The following is a 20,830-nucleotide window of genomic DNA, read 5'->3' on the forward strand; positions in this document are numbered from 1 at the left end:
TTATTGACGTGCGCCAGACATGCGCGATAGCAATTCATGACGTAAAACGCCACGGCACGGATATTTTATGAACTTCTAGTGAATGGTCGGAGTATAGGTTTAGCATCAAACCGTCACTTGTTTGGTTCCAGAGCAACTCGTAATGTGGTGATTGTACGGTAGATGGCGGTTAATTTAAAACTTAATTGCTTACTAGCCGCTCCGCGCGATTTCACCCCCGTGGCTCCTCTCCTGTTGATCGTAGCGTGATGGTATATAGCCTATAGCCCTCCTCGATAAATGAGCTATCTAACACCGAAAGAATTTTTCAAATCAGACCAGTAGTTCCCGAGATTAGCGCGTTCAAACAAACAAACAAACAAACTCTTCAGCTTTATAATATTATATTGCTTATTATATTATTTCAGTATGCATAATGCTAGTCTCCTTCCTAGATTGTTATTACCGCAGCATAAACTAATGATAATTAATTTATTATAATACTAAATATATGTCTAATATCTAATAGTAATAATATATAGTTTGTTACATTATTTGCATGCGGGACGCCCTGTATGAATGACTAGCGGTCGTTATTTTCCAAGTTGTTTTCATGTCTAGAATGTTCAAGAAGCTCTATAAGTTTTATAATACATATATAAGTAGTTACCTACATTGAACGAAAAGCACATATATAAGTAGTTACCTACATTGAACGAAAAGCCTTAGCCCTTACATACCCTTACATAAATGACCCATACCCACCCATACCGGTTAATCCTAATTATTATACCTAGGTCAAGTGTAAATACAATTCGACTTTTAAAAGTGACGCAAGATTGTATAATTATAATTGTGTCATTGTTGATGATAATATCCGGTCTGAAAAATGTATGTAAATTTCGGAAAATAAAAGCATTACTGAAGTGTCGCGTCATTATTATTATATGTGAATAAAAAGGCTTGGACATGGTATTTGATTTCATTGTAAATTTGACAAAATTTTAATGAACAAAATGAGCAAAATAATCGTTTAGACATTGTGTAACGTCGATGCGAGTAAATAATAGATTTATCGATCCATAAAAAAATATTTAACTTCACCTAAATCTAGTTAATACAACTGCAAGTAATTTAGTGAACATGAGTAGGTATTTAGTCATCTGTGATCTGAGTAGCATTAACTAGGATTATGTGATTGATATATTTTACGTGATGTAAAGTAAAGACTATAATTTATACAAAAACGGAAACGTTCATAACATAATACAAATTGTAGTGTGTTCTAGTAAAGTACTCAATGTGTAGGTATATAACATAGGCTTTTATTATCTAGAGTATCTTCGAATTATTTAATCCACATTTGACGATTGAGTCAATTTATCGCTTTGTGAACACAGCAAAATACCATGAAGGCTGCAATTGTTGGGGAATACCACCAATTGCTTTACTAAGGACATATTTAATGTAGGCCCATCACTGCCTGAACTTCCATCTATATTACAGAGCGCATTATAACACTAAATTTAGTACGCTGTGAACTTGTTGGGTGTAGTGTATTATATTCATCATGTGTTTGTGGTTACTGACTGCATGTTTAGGGCTTTTGCCGTCCAATCCATCACAACAATCCCAAATTGTTATCATACAAGGAGTTCCAACGCCAATATTGCAACCAACTACTGCAGCCCCGACAACTGCTGCTCCTACAACCGCAAGTGCAGCTCCCACCACAACTGCTGCTACGACCACCGCTGCAACGACACGAATGCCACCGCCGGCAACCACAATGATGCCTACGACAGCCGCACCGACCTCACCACCTACGATGGCTCCAACAACGGCTGCGCCTACTACAACCACTACAACAACTTCTCGCCCAACAACTGGTAATACTATTGTACCCACTATCACTACGGATAACACTGTCAGTTCCACTCCAATGACTAATTTGCCACTAATAACGCCATCGATGCCAATTAATATAGCTTCAACGCTACCAACCATCATAACTAATAATCCATCGGATAAAGGAACCTATGTAATTTTAATTTGTAATAATCCAGATGTCATATGTGTTTCTAATCCCGATGACAATACCACAGGACAGCTGCCGATAGATCCAAGACTGGGTACTACTACACAAGGACCTTCAGCTGATTTTCGGCTACCACCTATTATTGGATACAGTTCTCAAAATCCTTCCGATACAGCTGTACGCTTTCCAAGAGAAAAGAGAAGTGTTAACAATGATAGAATAAGAAATAGCGCTCAATATATCTACGAAAACAATTATGCTAATAGGCATATTATAAGTAAGAGACAAAGTTGTCGCTGTGTACAAGCGGGTACATGCGTGAGAAATGGGAATTCATATTATGGGAATGGCATGATCGATATTAGAATTGTTACACCGGTATGTTATATACTTATTATTTATAAAAGACTGCTTAACAGTTTTGTCTTGAATTCACTTCACTTCTGAGAACAATCGTTTATATTATAGACTTCTACGCCGTGTCCGACGGGACAGGAATATTGCTGTGGCAGTACCTCTAATAGCGGAACCATTTCATGTGGAACACTGCAAAATTCACCAACGCCTTCAGTTACACCCGCCGCAGGACAAGCTAATTATGGAGAATATCCGTGGCAGGTGGAGTATCTTGCATTTTTTTTAATAAATTTTTATTCAAATTTCTTCATCTTTTGTAGCTAATTAATATCCTTTCTAAAAATAAGGATTTTTATATGCACTTTGAATTTTGAAATAGTGAAAGATTTTAATATTTTTTAAAATTTGATAAAAATAATTGTTATTACAGGCTTTAATATTGTCAAAACAAAACGACTATATTGCTGGAGGAGTTTTAATCGATCAACTTAATGTTATAACAGTTACTCATAGACTTTCAACCTATATGTAAGTATAAAAATATATATACTAAATAATTTTAAAAAATTAGACAATTTATCTCTATCAACATATTTTCGAAAAGCTCTATCAACATATTTTCGAAAAGACCAGATAAGCCTACATATTTAATTAACAATTTAATAAATAATGAAAATATACCACAAATACACGTCCGTTTGCCATATCGTAGTTATAATAGTTATCAACTTATATTTTAGACTCGTAATTTGAACATCGATTCAGTGTTTCAGGGACTGCTCCAAACGTCAAAGTACGTTTAGGCGAATGGGACGCAGCTGGAACGTACGAACCCGTACCGTTTCAAGAATATACTGTAGCTAAGGTTTTCACACATCCGTCGTTTGATCCTAACACTTTACAATACGATATAACTGTATTGCGTTTGTCTTCTGCTGTTCCCTTTACACCTATGAATGGTGCAGCGACTACAATAAATAGGGCTTGTCTTCCCCCTTCATCGACATCGACCTACACAGGGCAGAGGTAAGAATCTAATTTATAAATACTTAATAAAATAATGCAAACATAGCAATTTGATAGGTTCGATTCCCGGTCGATGCAAGTGAATTTTCGAAAATGTCTTTGTGTGTCTTTCACTTTCACTTACAGTTCTATTTCTTTTTAAAAATAAAGGAATGTTTCCTTTCAGAAAAAAATTGCTATCTTGAGTATTTCAAGTACTTTCCCTCCAGGGCCCATCGAAAATTTCCATACTGTATATAATAATTTAATAGTCTAAATTTTCCATCTACTATTTCATTACCAGTTGAGACTGATTCTTCACCGCAGCTATTGATTATGCAACTCCATTTAATGAAAATCTGTGCTACAGTATCATAATACATATTATCCAATCAGTCCTATAGATTCGTATAACAAATGAAATTGCAATTGAAGGTGCTGGGTAGCCGGTTGGGGGAAGGACATGTTTGGCTTGCAAGGTCAATACCAGCAAATATTGAAGGAGGTAGATGTGCCGATCGTTGCACCTTCGACATGCCAGTCGCAGTTACAAACCGCTCGACTTGGCTCCTCGTATGTACTCGATACGACATCCTTTGTATGCGCTGGAGGTGAAGCAAATAAGGATGCTTGTACGGTATGTATTTTTTAATAATACATCTTAATTTTATTTTTACTTATGCTGTTAAAAACGAAGAAGTAAAATTTGAAAAAAAGAGAAATGAAAATTTGAAACCTTAAATAACGAAATATAGAAACTTCTGATTACATGATTACACTTAACGAATTACATTTAAGGAATGATAGTTGGCATAATATTATAAGGTATCTTCCAACTTTTCGATATTTTTTTTTTCATGAATCATTCGGTATTTACGAAACTAAGATACGACATTTCTGTGAAAAATATAATTTAAAATATTTCAGGGTGACGGTGGATCAGGCTTGGTTTGCCTAGTGAACAATCAATGGGTTGTCGTGGGTCTGGTTGCGTGGGGTCTGGGCTGTGCCAACCAAAATGTTCCTGCCGCGTATGTTAATGTTGCAGGATTACTACCCTGGATACAACAACAAGTTGCGACTGCTTAACTCTGGACCGATTTCATGAATACCTACTGTAGATTATAAAGTTTTATAAGAAAGAAGGAGACGCTATGGCATATTGTATGTTGTTGTTGGCGTGTAATTTGTATTAGTGACTCAATTGTTACAATTTTTATTACTCATCTTTTTTAATAATAAATAAATATTTCTGTTGTTCACGTGTATTTTTTATGTGTAAACATGATAGAGTTTTTTTTATTTTTTATGAACTCTTACACACACAGAGTAGGCAGAGTAGGCCCAAATGAAACTACAGCATGTATTTTTCTCTATTTTATATAATACTGGTAAAAACAAAGACAATAAGGTGAGTTAGCTTAACACAATAATTTAAAGGGATAACAGTGTAATTTAATAGCGATGTAAACATTGTAAAACATGTTTCAGCAAAAACTATACATACGAGCTATCTATACCTACATACATAGCTTTCTATACATACATGGAATAGCGTTCTAAACGCAGCATATTAACAAAATTTAATTAAGAATTAACATTCAACAAACTTATAATTACCTAGGTATAACATTGCTCAGGACGTTATCTAGTATTGCATTGCGGGATGTTACCCGCGTAGGACGATATTGTTCTTGACATACACTAATAATTTAACCATTGACGAAGTGATTTATTATTATAACTTTTCCACAGAATGCTACTTTATTGTCATATAGTTTTGGCCATAATACACTTGGTGCTCTCAACTAACATCTAAATTTTAATCTTCATCAGGCTTCTCTTGTTTCACAACGGGTGGTACAGGTGTGGATGACCTTGGCCGCACAGGAGGTGGTGACGATACTTCAATATATTCGTCGTTTCTCTCTTCTTTGATTTCATTCTCTTGTTTCACTTGAACTTCTGGTGCCGGAGCCGTAGTGGTATTTGGAGACGGATCAGATTGCAACGCAGCCCAAGCCGAAGCAGCTCCTCTAGCGTAAGCTTCATAGAACGCTCTTTGAGCTAATTCAGCTTCTTCTAAATGAATTAACGCATGGTTATCGAGTTCCGCTCTAAAGAAGAACTTGAGACCGCAACGAGCGCAGTCATAAGGTCTCGAAGCAGCGGGATGTTCAGGTAAGTGTCGTTGCAAGCCAGCGGCGCTCGTGAATACGGCGGAACACAAGTAGCAACTGAAGGAGCCGATGCCAGCGAAAGTGTGTTCTATGAGATGCGTCTGGAGTCGAGTTGGCGATTCCAGGGAACGCCGACAGAGTCTGCAATCATTGTCTGCAGTGGGCGGCGGGGGAGGACGCGGCGCTGCATGTCTCGCATAGCACGAAGAACATGCGCGAACGCCTTCACCGGTTTCACTCTCTGATAAGGTTTTTAAACAAATAGCACAGCGCTGCTCGTCCTCGTTAGGTCGGAGATGGAACCTTGCGTGAAGTCGAGCTTCGGCCTCTGATGCCAAAGTTTGTCGACAAATGATACAAGGCGCGGGGAGGGTGGGGTGGTGGCGTGCCATGTGTGTGAGGTATGCTTCTTCTGATGTTAGCCGCGAGCGACATCGCGCGCATGTATCGCCAGCGACTACCTGTGGGTAAATATATAAAAATAAGTATAAGTAATCAATGTACAAACATTGATGGTTGGTAAAACTAATTACCTACAGACAACTATTCTAACTACTAAAATAATAGTGATAATTAACATCATTGGACATAATCTGTCTTCTACCGGTCAGTAGGTACTCAAATTAAATTTGAGTAGGTACCTACTCACATATTTCATTCACCACATACATATTCCATAAAATTCCATGTGTCAGTCTGCATTACCTTGCAATGTGTAAGTTTGTGTTCCGCGAGCACGGCCGCGGAAGGCAGCACTTCATCGCAAATAAGGCACTTATGCCTTGCAGCCGTATTGCCCGAGTGAGCGCGTGTATGTGCCTCCAGTTCAGCGCGGCTGCGGGTGCGCTCGCCGCAGTACGCGCACTGCAACGCAACCGCACCGTTCTTGCGTCTACGCTCCTCTGTTTGGTTCTCGCCGGTGAGACACGGTGAACAATCATTTTCTATAGCGTTATTGTTTTCCGATTGTTTGGCCCGAGGTATGTCTCCGTTGATGTCCTGTAATAATAAAATAAAGATAAACAAACTTTTTAAGGGAGCGGTTTATATGTCTTAAATGTCTATAATCGAATTAATTGAACCACTACTATTTTGAATTCTTTAAGTATTGCATTTAAGATCTTCAATTTTAATATCGCTCTGTATTTGTTATTACATAGTTGTTTTGACTTGAAATTATATCATAAATGCATCTTTCATTCTTACCTGCGGAATAGTATGATGGACTTGCATGTGCCGCTCTAGCAAGTATTGTACCGCGAAAGTATCAGTACACGCAGGCACTGGACACCTATAACTATGGTGTGCCGCCGCATGTTCCCGCAATGCCCTCGCGCCGGCCACCACCGCACCGCACGCGCACCGCGCGGCTGCGTGCCGGTTGCGTACATGCGCAGTGCACTCCGCTTCAGAACGTAACGCACCCCCGTTCGAGCCGCAGGAACGACACACCCAGATTTTGTTTTCCCCGCTGTGTGCTACGGCGAAATGGACCTGCAAAATATAGTGCTGTTAATGTTGTTAAGATTATAGGTAAGTATCATTGGGCTTTCAAAAAATCATTATTTAAGGGCTTGGTCTAGTAGTGCAAACAAATGCATCCTGTCATCCTATATGTAAATAATACAAATGTACTAAGGGAAAGTTGCTCCACTTAATTTTTAAAAATTAAATCATTCGTATAATTTAATAGATATTCGTAATAAGTACCAAAAATGACAATTTGAAACAATTATCGTGAAAATTACACCGGGTGATTTTTTTTTATCAGTACACAAAATTTGCGAATATGTACTTTCTATTGATATCTTCAACTTCATGTTTATATAACTGATCAACTTTTACAAAGAAATTTGGACGAAATATAAAAAAAAATAAGCTTTCCATACAAAATGCATAACTCTATACATTTTTTTCGACCTAAGTTTCTTAGTGAAAGATGTTCAGTTTAACTAATAAAACGGATAAACAAATTTTGTATTTAATAAAAAAAAATGTAATGTTTGTGTTAAAAAATTATAAAATAGAAAAATACGCAAATGAAAACAAAACATATTTATTTCTGACTAGCTTCCGCCCGCGACTCCGTCCGCGCGGATGTCAGTCTTCGCGTCTTCTACAGATTTATTATATTATGTATAATATATAGATTTATATTGATAAACCTAATAAATCTTTTGCTAGCATTCTGATGCTTTATCGGTTGCACTGGATTTATCTCTTTTTTTTCAATCGCTTGAATGATATAGGATGGGTCCTTGATGGGCATCGAATACTGAAGTCTCGAATCAATCAATTCTGACAGTAGGCAATTTATATAAAATCCAATAATGGTCCATCATTTTATTTTGCCTAAACGTTACATACTTTTTTATATATTCTATTTTATATATTCTATTTTTAACGAATGATTCACTCCAGTCCAAACAGCAAATAAGCAGACTTCTGCTTCTGCAACGTTTAGTTGTCCCTGAATTTGGAAAAAATAGTCATGATTCTTATCTATGACAAAAGTGTTATTTTTTGCATTGTATTTCAAATATTAATTTTTTTTTAACCGCATCTTCCGCATTCATGTGTTTTGCCGGAATTAGACATTTAACTTCTACTAGTCCCATTTTCCCTTTTTGATATGGGAGTGTATAAAGTAAATTTTTTAGATATTTCTCGTTATACTTTTAAAAAGTTATTATTGTCATTTTGCTCATTAGGTAAAGTAATTTCGATATCAGTTTTAAGTTTTTTGATACCTGCAATAATAACGTCATAATCGCCTGCACATACTTATCGATTACACCCTGTATACAATCCACCATCCACATTCATAATGTTTTCCTGTCCTCCTCTCCTTTACGCTGTTCACCGATACATTTTAAATGAGTAAATCTGCTACCACTGAAGGATGTTTCATTGTGATCAGCAAATTTTCACCACTGTTGTCGATTATTTGTTTTTCATTTTTAATCAGCAATTGGGAATCATCAGTTTTGTTTTTTGCAGATTGGTGATGTACCCTAACAATACGTCGAAAAGGGAAAGCATCAACGAATTATCGTTTTCGTCCTCTTTTTTTATTCTTCGCGTCTCTGTTACTTCTGTTTGTTTAGTTCTCAACCCCACTGAATTTTGATGATGTGATGATAATCCATTCGTTTTAATATTGGTACTTAGAGTTGGTAGACTAAACTAGAAATGGTGGACTAAATTTGTCAGCGCGTCTGTAAGATCAGAATATAAAACCAACATCCTGTATTTAAGTTACAAAATTAATAATCAAACAACATGCCGCTACGTTAAAAATGACTAGAAGGAAAAATTAAAACACCTCGGATCAATTTTGGAGTAAACAAATCATTTTCCCCGTATGGGGATTTCCCCGGATGAACTTGGGAAGTTCAAGTTCTCAATACAAGTTTATATTATATTTCGTATTTCTCAAACGAAAAATAAACATTTTTGGAACTTCAAAAAAATTATATTATAAGAAAATTTATGAGCTTACTTTAGTTTTAAAGAAATATACATCCCTTTACTAGACACCCCGTAAAATAAAGAAATTGTTGCCAATCACCTTTGCAATCTATTTGGTTTCATTAACTTTATGTTCGAAGATAATTTTTTTTCTAGTAGTTACACGCGTATTTTTTTCGTTTATTTTCCATATCGAAATCAAATGTTTAAAAATACGAATATTTGCACAAAACTAAGATAAAAATAATCAATTAACAAAAATATTAAATTTAATGAAGTAGAGCAACTTTCACTTCGGTATGAAGGAAAATCGAGCGTAGAGCACACGTCAGAACGCTCCGGCCCAAGGAGCGCGACTAAAGAAATTCGCTAGGATTTTTCCTTATTATTTTAAATATTTTTTTAATATTTAAAGAATAATCAAAATTCAAAAAAAAAAATTTTTAAAGGATTAATACTCATTGGTCTTCAACCAACTCGAATAAATTAATGGAAAAAATAACTTTTAGCAGTATTTATCAATCGATTTTGTAAGGCAAAAAATGGGAAATTTAATGAATTTATAACGCTCTAATTAAGAAAATCATAAGTTTTTCGGCAATTGTATTCAGCAGTTTTTAATAACGACTATATAAGGATAATAATGCGCTGATCAGATTGTGTAAATTGTAATCGGTTGCAACGTAGTGAGTGCACAAACTTAGCTCGAAATGATTTTGGGGGAAAGAGACTTATCTTGAAGGCCTGATTAAGGTAACATAAAGTAACTTTATAAATGTGAAAAAATTCACGCGCATTGCGTATATAACACTTATTGATAAACAAGAAAAAAGAATTCAGTTTATCATTTCATTAGCCGGGAAAAAATTGTCAAATAACTTGTTGAAAACGCAATTTTGCTAGACTGCAGCCAAAATGACAATATTCAAAATAATAAAAATAAAAACACTTTATTGTATGGTAAGTATATTTTTACCTGGATTGCAACTTTTGATTCGAAGATCTCTTTGCAAAGTGTGCAACGGTACAGGCTATGTGCATGTTGATCGAAAAGGTGCTTTTGAAGGTCATCAGGCGAAGAAAAACTTCGAGCGCAACTGTGACATGTGTATTCACATGACACTGCCAAATAATGTGCTGCTAGGTGACGTTCCGACGCGACAGGATCTGTGAATGTCGCTCCGCAATGTAAGCAGGGAGTTGGACTTGTTTGTGCTAAGTTTCCACCCTCTTCAAGGTGACCTTTCAAATGTGCTCGGAAAGCTTCAAAATCTGGTAGAGCCGCATCACACTGATTGCATAGCAACGTACTCGGTGATAGAACTGTCTGAGGTGTAGCTGATCCTGAATTTGATCTAGGCCGTTTCACTGGAGGTGTTCCTTCTGATCCTCGACGGCTTAAATCAGTTGGAGCCGGTTGTTCCACAGTAACTGTTGGACCTTCGCCATTTAATAGGGCCGAATGTGATGCTCTCACATGAAGCTGCAATTGTTCCATGCTAGTGAATGTATCACGAGTACAATAAATACACGCGAGAAGTGTAGGCGGTGGTTGAGAGGCCACGCGACGAGGTGGAGTCATAGCGCCATGTGCTGTTGTCATGTGTGCCTAAAACAATCATAATAACATGTAAATTATGTATTGAATATAATGATGGAAATACATACTATATTGCCTATCTAAAAAAATAACGAAAAAGCTCCACTTTCGCACTAATTACTTACTGTACCTACCTATCATGTATTATTATTATACGAGCTTTAAATTATATCTTATGACCTATTTATTTTTATTTATATGCATTACAAATCCAAAATTGAACAGAATTGCAATACAAATACAAACCTGTAGCATTTCAGGTCGTCGAAAGCTCTCTCCGCAGCGGACACATCGCAAAGCTCTTCGTCTGTCGACCTCGCGCCCATCGCGGTCCCTCTTATGGCCCTGCATGTGAGATGTGAGCGCTGCTGCAGTGTTGTATCCACGGTTGCACACTGTACATTGGAAAGGCTTCTGGTTGTCGTGCGTCTTCATGTGGATTTTTAAATGGTCGCTGCAAATTGAAATACCTTGAAGCTTTGAACTTTTCGCTTGAAGAAGCCTAGAGATCATGGTTTAAAATAAATTACACAATAATATTTGTAACAAAAGAGCATTACCACTTCTGGTTCATATTATTAAGTCTATTTTCAGGATATTTAATTGTTCTGATGAAAGTTTGAACTAGTTAAATATTTCGTTGTTATCGATATCCTTTTAAAAGTCTGCTTTTAAACAGATACTAACTAAGAATAAACTAACACATAAATATTCATAATAACTTAATCTGGAAAAGTGCTTAACGCTAGAATGTCATTTAAGAATTTTAAAGTTGAATAAAATAAATCATCATTGTATGACCGGAGAGGATAATTTGTCATCCAAGACATAAGTACCCACATAAAGCACGGACCAAATAGAACTAACAAAGAGGCTTTTCATGCAAACTACAGAATAAAAGCGTTCTCCCAAACACCTTCACTAATGGCCGTACTCAGCGCGCCAGTTTAGGTACTGGTCATTATTTTATTTTTGTAAGATCCTCGACGCCATTTGTCAACACATCATCTCTTTCACTTGTTGAACTCGTCGCTGGCTCGACAAATTGCATAGAATTAGTCACATGACCGCAGAGAGGTGACGAAAAAGGTGACGCGTCGTTTCATGGCCGTAAATCGTGCTTTGTGGTGTGACTTATGGTGATCAATCTTATTCTGTGGCCATTGTTATGCAAGCACATCTTCATTTGTGCGCCTACATTTAAAGGGATAATTCTTTAGGTATTACGACCTTTTATAATGTTTTTGTTGTAAGGAATGTTTCATATTTTTGTGTTTTAAAGTAACATCAGTATGATATAAGTACTTTACCTGCGGGAGAACGCTGATTCGCAGTGTGCGCATCGGTATTTTCTATCGCCAGTGTGCAGTTTGACGTGGCGGTCTCGAGATCTCTTGTGTTTGAATAATCTCGAACAGAATTCGCAACGAAACGGCATTTGATCAGAATGAGTCTGTAAAGAATTTGAATTGATAAAAAATGAATAGAATGCAAAAGAGCGGTGCATAACACAACATTACTAGCAATATTGCGAATAACAACTACCTAGTAGTAGTAAACTATATTTGAATCTGATCAAAAAGATACGTCGTTTGAGTGATTGTAATCACTGTTTAGTCGTATACCTAACAGAATAAGTGATTATGAGATGTATGATAAAGCGGCAATAGGTGAAATTGATTTGTAACCGATATGGCACAGTGGGAGCCGTTACTCGGGAATGCGATGGATGCAATTGATCTGTTTATTTTATATCAGATAACAGTATCAATATAAATATCTGTGTATTGTGTACTAGTAATATAAAAACTTAAGGAATTATTAAAAATGTTACCTACTGCATACGATTTACTCTAAGAAAACAATCTAAGGAATGCAATGAATAATTGAAAAAAATAATGTTTGAATATTGTACGTTTTTGATTTAAATAAGTTGCATTATGTAATTATTTCCCAATATCGTTTCTCGTTTTGGGTAGATTCCTCTTTTAAGGGTGTTCAACTGACGACCCTTGGCTAACAAATCTTGTAACAAACGTTGCGTTATGTCAGCGTTTAGAACCTCCAAAACTCCTATTTTTTTCAATTCATCATAATAGAGCACATAACTTATGCGTCACCTCTATTTGTAAAATGTCTGCTACGGAAAAACATGAACAAAGAATTATTCATAAGTTAATTATGGAAATGGTAATGGGTGTAGCGACGGTGGCAGCGGCACAATACCTCGTCCTTCACATCACCCGTGAACCGACTCGCAGGCGAGCAGTGAGCACACGAAGCAACTTTGTCCAAACTGACAGCCTTTTCACGCTTTTACTAAATCCACTACCAATTATACTCTAGTCATGTAATGTAACGCTATATTATGTATACAAATGATTGACTGTTCGACGTCTACCACTTTTTTGACGTGTAGACGAATTTTTTTAAAAGAATACTTTTTCTTTCTAAAACGAAGCGTAACTTATTGATCTGGGTTGTTAGTGAGAATTATTGTATTTGTATAGTCAGGGGTTTATATTCTCGTGTTCGCTCAATTACCATGGATTGGTGGAGCCATTAGCGTCGTGTCTCAATTTGTTAGCACAGAGTGAAGCATAACAACTAAACATAGATGCCATTATTGCTATCAAATGTGCAGACATATTGTAAGAGTTGCATAGTACCTAATATTCAAATTATAAATTCCAACGCCTCTGTGATATTTAATTTCCTATTTATCTTTATACATATTATAGTTATTTGTGGTTATTTTCAAGCAAATTTCGGTGTTTTTATTGTAGATATTCTAAGATATTAATATCTTAGCATTTATATACTACAAAATTTTAAACTATAGAGTTAGAGATAATTAGCAATAATTGATTAATAGCAATTTCGTGAGCAAGACTAATAAACAATGCACATTACACCACGGGAGCTGAACGCTGGGTGCATGAAGATCCCTGCTGACATTTTACAAGAAACCGTAACACAACTTATAGCGAAAAGGCACGCATGACGCAAATAACTTCAGGATTTATAATAACCTAAATAAACAGCGTGGGATTGTCGACATAAATGCGTTTATGTTGTTAACTTTTCCGAGTAAAGCGCACCAAAAGACATTTGAAACTAGTTTAAGGCAGGCTTGATAGCCAATAAAGCACCGAAATGGCAGCTAGCGGCTACCGAGAGACTTTCCCAGGTGCCGTAATGCGATGTCATCGGAGGTTCACACAGCCGCTGCCCAGAGGTCATCAGCACAAACTCGTTGCCGGACCTCTCTGTTATTATTTAAATAATTCAACTTTTGATTCAAATTTCGTGAAGTGTTTGTTGTACCTTCGTATTCAAAGACACATGGTTAAAAATATTGTCTTGTTATTGTACTTAGATTTTAATATATTTGTTTATTTTTTATTTTATTTAACAACTATCGAATGAATGTTCATTAACAATAGGTATATTAAATACAAACGTTATTTTTGGCAAATTGTTCTATGGTAGGTACACAAAAAGGATTAATAGTGTTTTTTTAGAAAAATTTAATGACAACAAATACCTATTAACGTAGGAAGGAAGTATTTATGTTCATTAATATTCTTCTATGTTATCTTAGATGAGATGAAACCTATAGGATGGTATTCTTTACCAAATTATTATGATATTAATTATTATTACTTAACTCTTTTAATTTTATTACTAACATTCAACTACGCCTAAATACCCGTTTTACGTATTAATTTATTTTTAATGATTCCCTTTTTTAAAGCGCAGTGATAAAGAAATGGCATGGCTAGCTAGGGAGTTGTTATCTGGAGCTTATTTCCGGCCGTCACCGACTGTCTCGATGCTGCTCAGACGCGATCTTTGCGATACATTTGTCGGCATCACACCACCGCCGTGCGACTTCTCGATGCATATCTATAAACCATGGTGGTGACTGCAATTTTATAGCGATAATCTAATAGAATCCTTATACGATTGCGACTTTCCTTAAATATATTTTCTAGTTCTGACCATCTGCAGTCTGCAGAATAACATTTTTGACACTGCTCGATATAAATCTAGATGTAAATGTAGGCGGAATACGGTTTATGCAAAGTGACGGTTCTATTTGCCCTATCTCGATCTCTGGCGGCGTGTGTCGAGGATAATCGTAGTGCGGTCGCATTGGCGCTGCACAAAGGAACCGAGATGTACAACCACCGTAATGGGCCGCACGTCACTGCCTCACCGTCCTCAGAGTATTGCAAAGCTACTGCGATGCATATCTCGATACGCACCGGCTTTGCAAACGGTCTGTTTTGGGTATATACTTGCTAATGAAGCTGGAATCTGCATGATGTAACTAGCCAGGTAATTCATAGATATGACGGACATAATAGCTTTATTGCGGTCAGTCTTGTTTTATGATGGCAAACGAGTTAACTAACCTTAAGAGTTTGCATATCATTTTGTTGCCTTGTTGTTTGATATTGTCGTCCGTTAATGCTTGTAAGTAGCAAGGTATAGGTAATAACAATTTGGTTCTACAGAATGCTTTTAAGACTAACCTTCAAATTCGGTCTAGCTTGTAAGTACGTCCCAATTTTTGACGCTTGCCATTTTTACATTTTTACTTGCCACACTTAACCAATATAAGGAGCAAAATAAAATTATACCATACCTGTTCATGTTTCTTCAAGTAAGAAAGCCTCGGAAAGGCTTTATCACAGAACTGGCACTGATAGGGGGTGTGTTCCGTAGCGCCGAGCGTGAAGGGCGGCTCCCCCTCCACCTCCGGGTCTACCGCGTCAGCTGACGTTGGTGTGGAGGCGGGAGACGGCGAGGGTTCCGGCGTGGATGAGGGCCAGGAGCTGCCCGCCGTGCTGCCCACGCTGCCCAGTGCCTCTGTTGACAAACATTACGATTATAATACGTATACCAGTCATAACTTGTAGTATGCTACCTATAGGCTATGCGTAAAGATCGATGTTAATTTTCTTAGTAGGTAGGTACATAAGAGTTAAAGTAATGAGATTTAAAAAAATTGCAATATGTTTATTTAACAACAAATTTATATTATGTAGGTACCTACCTACCTACCATAACGATAGGTACTTTTTTCTTTATTAACTATCTTTAATTCCTTAATAAACCTAATTATGGTATCCTTATATCCTTAAAAAAAACCAGGATTAAGAACAACATTAAATAACTACACAATCGTACGTATCCGAAAAATAAAACGTTTAAGTACCTAATTACTTCAACAATAAGTTATTAATAAGAAAATTATGAGGACACACCACATTGCATTGAGTATAATTTTACCTTTTAATTTCTTATGAATAATTCAATTTGGGCATTCAATACATTCATATTATGTCGAAATTAATTGCTCTGCCTATAGATTAAAATATTAATGATACCTATAGATTAAAATATTACAATATTAATGAATATGTTTATTGGAATAGGTATTTAAATACAATTTGGTGGGCAAGTTTAATTTCATTAATAACGATTATTCTTTGTTAACAAAATCACATTTTATCGTACACATATCTCTTATAAATACGCTATAAAGTTATTTTATGTGAGTTTTTGTATATCAAATATTTCAAGAGCACCTAAAATACGAAATGTAGACAAATTGAATGGGCCGCAATGATGAGCATTCGCGCAAATCATGAGTAATGTCAGGAGAAGTCAGGATTCATGGCGGTGGTGAAATCGCGTCCCGAGTGGGCCACGGACGCAAAATGGAAACTAATTTATGACATCCATAAATCGACTAAAATAATTTATGGAATTGTAGATCAATTAAGACTTCGTGTGATTAATTAAATTAAGAGTTTATCACAAAACTGGCGTTTGACGATATTCACAAAAAAATGATTATCGACAAGAATTAAAACATTGAAAGTGTTATTTTTCATTTCATTGATTTTTATCTATGTTACTTAAAATCGTCTCTGAATAAATAATTTATAATGAGCTCTTTTATATGACCAAACATTTTTCAAATGGTTTCTTTCTTGAGATGTTTTGCGAACACTCGCGAAATTGGCGTATAAAACTTCATATACCGCGGTTCCCTTTTTACCGCGTCCCTATTTCCTTATTTTATATCGCATATAATAAGGGAAACTATTTATATCAATCTGTCTCCCTTCACGCCCCGGATGCGCGTAACGACCACGCTAATGGATAAAATAATGACAATTGAATTCCGTCATTCCGTAGTAGATTTAAAGTACTTTCACGCTAATTAGGTTCTTTGTCACAATAAAAGTTTATTTAGAAGAAACATTCAAGTTTCTTGATCAATAAATTATCATTTCTTGGTTTTACTTTCATAGTTTCAGAGTAGTTAGGTATAGGTAACGTTATCGTTTAGATTCCTTCCTAATTACTCTTTAAATAGTGGATCACAGTTAATCGCTTTTTTCCATAATTATTTCGGTGTTAAATAGGATAAACGTAATTAAGAACGATTGCAAGCAATTCGTCGGGTGATTCTGGCGCCGCACATACTGTGGTGGGCGGCGGAAGCCCACTTCCTAATTGCGGCGTCTGAGACACCTCAACCGGCGCCTCGACAATCAGCGCCAATCTCCAAACGACTAATCATGTGAAAAACTGACCAACCTACACAGTACATATGGAATAAGCTTCAGAAGAATTAGATTTCAAGCACTATTCGGCCTGATCAGCGGAATCAGCATTTCTCAATCAATATGAAAGATGAAAATCCGTGGCGAGTTGTCGCGTAAGAACCACAGGATGGATGATGGATGGATCATTATTATGATATATTATTTAGTTTCATATATTAAAAGAGCAACTACCGAGAACTTTCTTGCCCGTTCTTCTCCATATCGATACTGCTTTCCGAATGTGTGATAAATGTTAAAAATATATTATGACAATTCAAAAGTGCTTCTAGAAGAAGTCTAATTACATAAATAAATGTTTGAGTTTGAGTTTCTTTCGGTGTAGTTTGTATATTTACCTAATCGACTTCAAAAAACATAAGGTTCTACTGAAACTCGCAGACGACTGGAACGATTTTTCGAAATCTGACGATGTGAAATGAGAGGAATCTCAAATTTTTGTAAATCGTAAATCTGTTGTCTTATCATCAAATCATCATCTAAAGATAGTAAATGATGAAGTAACTGTGGCGCGTTAAGTGCAATTTCACTATAAGTAGGTACTTAGATACCTATGTGCATTCATTCTGCTTTTAATCGATTACAGAAATGAAGGAAGTTCTTAATCCCTCTTTAAAAAAAAAGTTAAACATTTAGGTATGTGAACGTCGATTGAATTTATTTTTAACTTTTTGAATGCCGTTTATTTTTTTGTTTAAAGTTTAGGTAAAGTCTTAGGGTATGTCGGTTTTACTGATAACGGTTCGGAAATGAGATAAATGTGCATAAATGGAAAAATCTATTTATTTTTGCGAATCTTCAGTATTTGAATTTAGTATCTACCAGGTCCTATTAATACCTACTGCGCCACAAATGCTCTACCCCTTTTAATGAGGCTCATAAATACCACTACGATTTTGAGCAAAGAATGTTTCCTATGGGAAAGTATTAGACTTTATGCGTCTATTTATTAGATAAAAAAATACTATATTGGGTATAAAGCGCCATTTTGCGTAACGGAGCAAAGCTCTACCTTCGTTTTTTTTAAATTAACAACCTTCCCTACAACGCAACGGAATTTTGCAATCAAGTCTAGGTTTATTTATTTGGCTTATTGTTATTTTTATTCTTTCAATCTTCCACATTTGCAAGGTAATATTATATAATATAGCAAGGCCTTATAATGACCAGACTACACCCATTAGCAAAGCCACGTAGGTAGGTATATCTCTAGAAATTAGTCTATGGTTTTATTTTCAGAACATCAAAAATATCATGTGTAGGTAATTATTATGAGCATAGAAATAATATCTGACTGACTGACAATATAATAATATAGGTACTCTATGTAGAGAGCGGATTTTTTTTTCAAATTGCATAAGATTATCCCATTAGCGAAGTAGCTGTTAATTTCTGGTTACATTGATAAGACATTGATATACTTTTTCCGAGACATTAATCTCTAAAAAAAATAAACGAATATTATTCAAACATTTAAAAATTTGAAGCAACGTAGGTACCTTTAATCATCTATTAAAGTACCTTGATGTTAATTTTTAAATATAATATTTAATAATCCTACATGATACCAACGTATCATGATAAATTATAGGTACCTACTTAGTTATAACTATTTAAATTTTAAATCTCTGACGTAAAAATAAATAATATATCAATAAGCTCACGTCTATCAGTCATTTATCTAGGGAATCATAGGTGCCAATTCCCAAACGACCTAACCGAGTAGGTAAATTTCAGATTATATTATCCTTGGAAGGTGTGAAGGCAGTGGCATGATTTTTTTTAAATATTTTTTTGGGTCGAAAAATTCGTCGTAACTAGATGTGTTCAACTCTTATTGGAACTTACTCCTAAAAATTTTCATGTTTAAATTATTAGTTTAAAAATATACATGCAATCTATCAATTGTTCATTATTTAGTGTCCTTCGTTTGGCCTTATGAGTTATAGATGACCATAGCAATTGTCTTTTTAATTTGAACATTGATTAATTAAATATCGAGTCATGGGACAAAAAGCTTAGTAGGTATAATTACCACCAACGTTATATACGACTGACTCTATTTTAATTTTCGGGAGGCTCTTTTTGCTCCTATAAGATTTTTCAGAGCTTCAAGGTACTTAAGAAGACAAATAAAAATTAAATGTTGAATAATTTTTAGATAAATATCTTCCTACTTCTCTTAGGTAGGTACCTACCTACTACTCGTAGGTACCTATTGTGTCTAATTAACGTTAGATGTGAAATCATATTATAAATAACGTGGTTTTATGTCTATTTTATTTGGGCTTCAGCTATACAATATTTTACCTATTGGTTCTCTATAATATTATTGCAAAATGGTGTCTTGAAAAAGCTATATATTTTTCCGAAATACTGCAATATATTCATACCTATATTGTTAATTAAAACTTAACATTATTGATATAGATTGGAAACCTCTCATATTATAAGAGGTTCTTAATCCTGTACATTACATGAAAGGTAGATAGATTACCTACCTTCTTAAAAAAAATTGGATTTAAAAAATCTGATTTATAATGTAAAAAATTCCGGTTATTATATTAAACTACTTTTAAGAATTGGAATTGCAGCTATAATAAAATATAGAATATTTGAAACGATTTTTAGATAGTTATACTTACATATATTTATAGTAAACTAGCTTTCCACCCCCAGCTTCGCCCGCGCAGTCATAGAAAAACCTGCATAGTTCCCGTTCCCGTGGGATTTCCGGGATAAAACCTATCCTATTTCCCGGGGTAAAAAGTAGCCTATGTCCTTTCTCGGGTATCAAAATATCTCTATACCAAATTTCATGCAAATTGGTTCAGTAGTTTAGGCGTGATTGAGTAACAGACAGACAGACAGAGTTACTTTCGTATTTATAATATTATTAGTACCTATAGATGATTTAATTTTAATTATTTTCAAAATACTTTACCTACTTCAAATAATGTATGCGTATAATTAATTTAATCTCATAAGATTTCAATAAAATATATAAATTTTTCCAACTTACCCTTTATATCTTCCGAGGAGACGTCGTGATTTTCTTTATTAGCTTGTATTTTCTCTATCAAATGCTCCAATCTGCTGCTATTGCCTTTGAATAACATGATCATAGCGCCAGCACCCTGCGAGCGGGGCTACACCTGAATCCTTTTTGTGAACATTTAAGCGTATCCGTCAAGAGTTTGCCGCAGGTGCACTGATGCCAGTTATTTTGAAGTTTTTTGAGGGCAAATATATTGCAAGTGCGAATTAATGCGTGGCGCGTGTCCGACAGGTGGCACTAATTGATGGGGTGCCCGTTTCTGCTTTAGTACGGTTCCTTTCCGCCAATTATTTAGGTGACTGCTATTGACCGAATAATTAGTGAGCGTTGCACCTTTATACTCTGTTTACGGGAGCCCTTTAATTTTGGAAACTGGTTTCAGGTCGCCAGCTGAGAGTGTATCGAGTGATTTTGTAATGCAGCGATGCACCGACGCGCGCTTCAATGTTGAGAAGTGCGGCGCGACTGTGAGCTCTTGATGGGCGAGTCGGAGCC

General features: G+C 35.6%; 2 protein-coding genes across 3 annotated transcripts; one reads left to right on the forward strand and one right to left on the reverse strand.

The window, feature by feature from the left end:
* Window positions 1-1,365: 1,365 nt before the first annotated feature.
* Window positions 1,366-4,591, forward strand: LOC149487811 (inactive CLIP domain-containing serine protease A3-like). Of its 2 annotated transcripts, XM_089695898.1 has the most exons (7): window positions 1,366-1,868; window positions 2,085-2,395; window positions 2,486-2,635; window positions 2,805-2,902; window positions 3,140-3,400; window positions 3,815-4,016; window positions 4,307-4,591. In XM_089695898.1, the coding sequence occupies exons 1-7, from the start codon at window positions 1,550-1,552 to the stop codon at window positions 4,466-4,468; spliced, it is 1,503 nt and encodes a 500-aa protein (XP_089552024.1). In that variant the 5' UTR covers window positions 1,366-1,549; the 3' UTR covers window positions 4,469-4,591. The 2 variants fall into 2 exon arrangements, with proteins under 2 accessions (XP_089552024.1, XP_089552023.1); XM_089695897.1 differs by having other exon boundaries at window positions 1,366-2,395.
* A 167-nt stretch (window positions 4,592-4,758) lies between these two features.
* Window positions 4,759-20,396, reverse strand: L (zinc finger protein Lobe). The gene is made up of 8 exons (XM_089695785.1): window positions 20,300-20,396; window positions 15,285-15,508; window positions 11,941-12,083; window positions 10,877-11,084; window positions 10,007-10,639; window positions 6,766-7,053; window positions 6,265-6,558; window positions 4,759-6,020 (listed from the first exon to the last, which is right to left on the reverse strand). The coding sequence occupies exons 1-8, from the start codon at window positions 20,394-20,396 to the stop codon at window positions 5,202-5,204; spliced, it is 2,706 nt and encodes a 901-aa protein (XP_089551911.1). The 3' UTR covers window positions 4,759-5,201.
* Between the last annotated feature and the right edge of the window lie 434 nt (window positions 20,397-20,830).

The sequence above is a fragment of the Colias philodice genome, chromosome 6 (genome assembly GCF_061535455.1).
Source record: "Colias philodice isolate Cphi_HAF_F1 chromosome 6, ilColPhil1 Martin Lab GWU primary, whole genome shotgun sequence".
In the NCBI taxonomy this organism is placed as follows: Eukaryota; Metazoa; Arthropoda; class Insecta; order Lepidoptera; family Pieridae; genus Colias; species Colias philodice.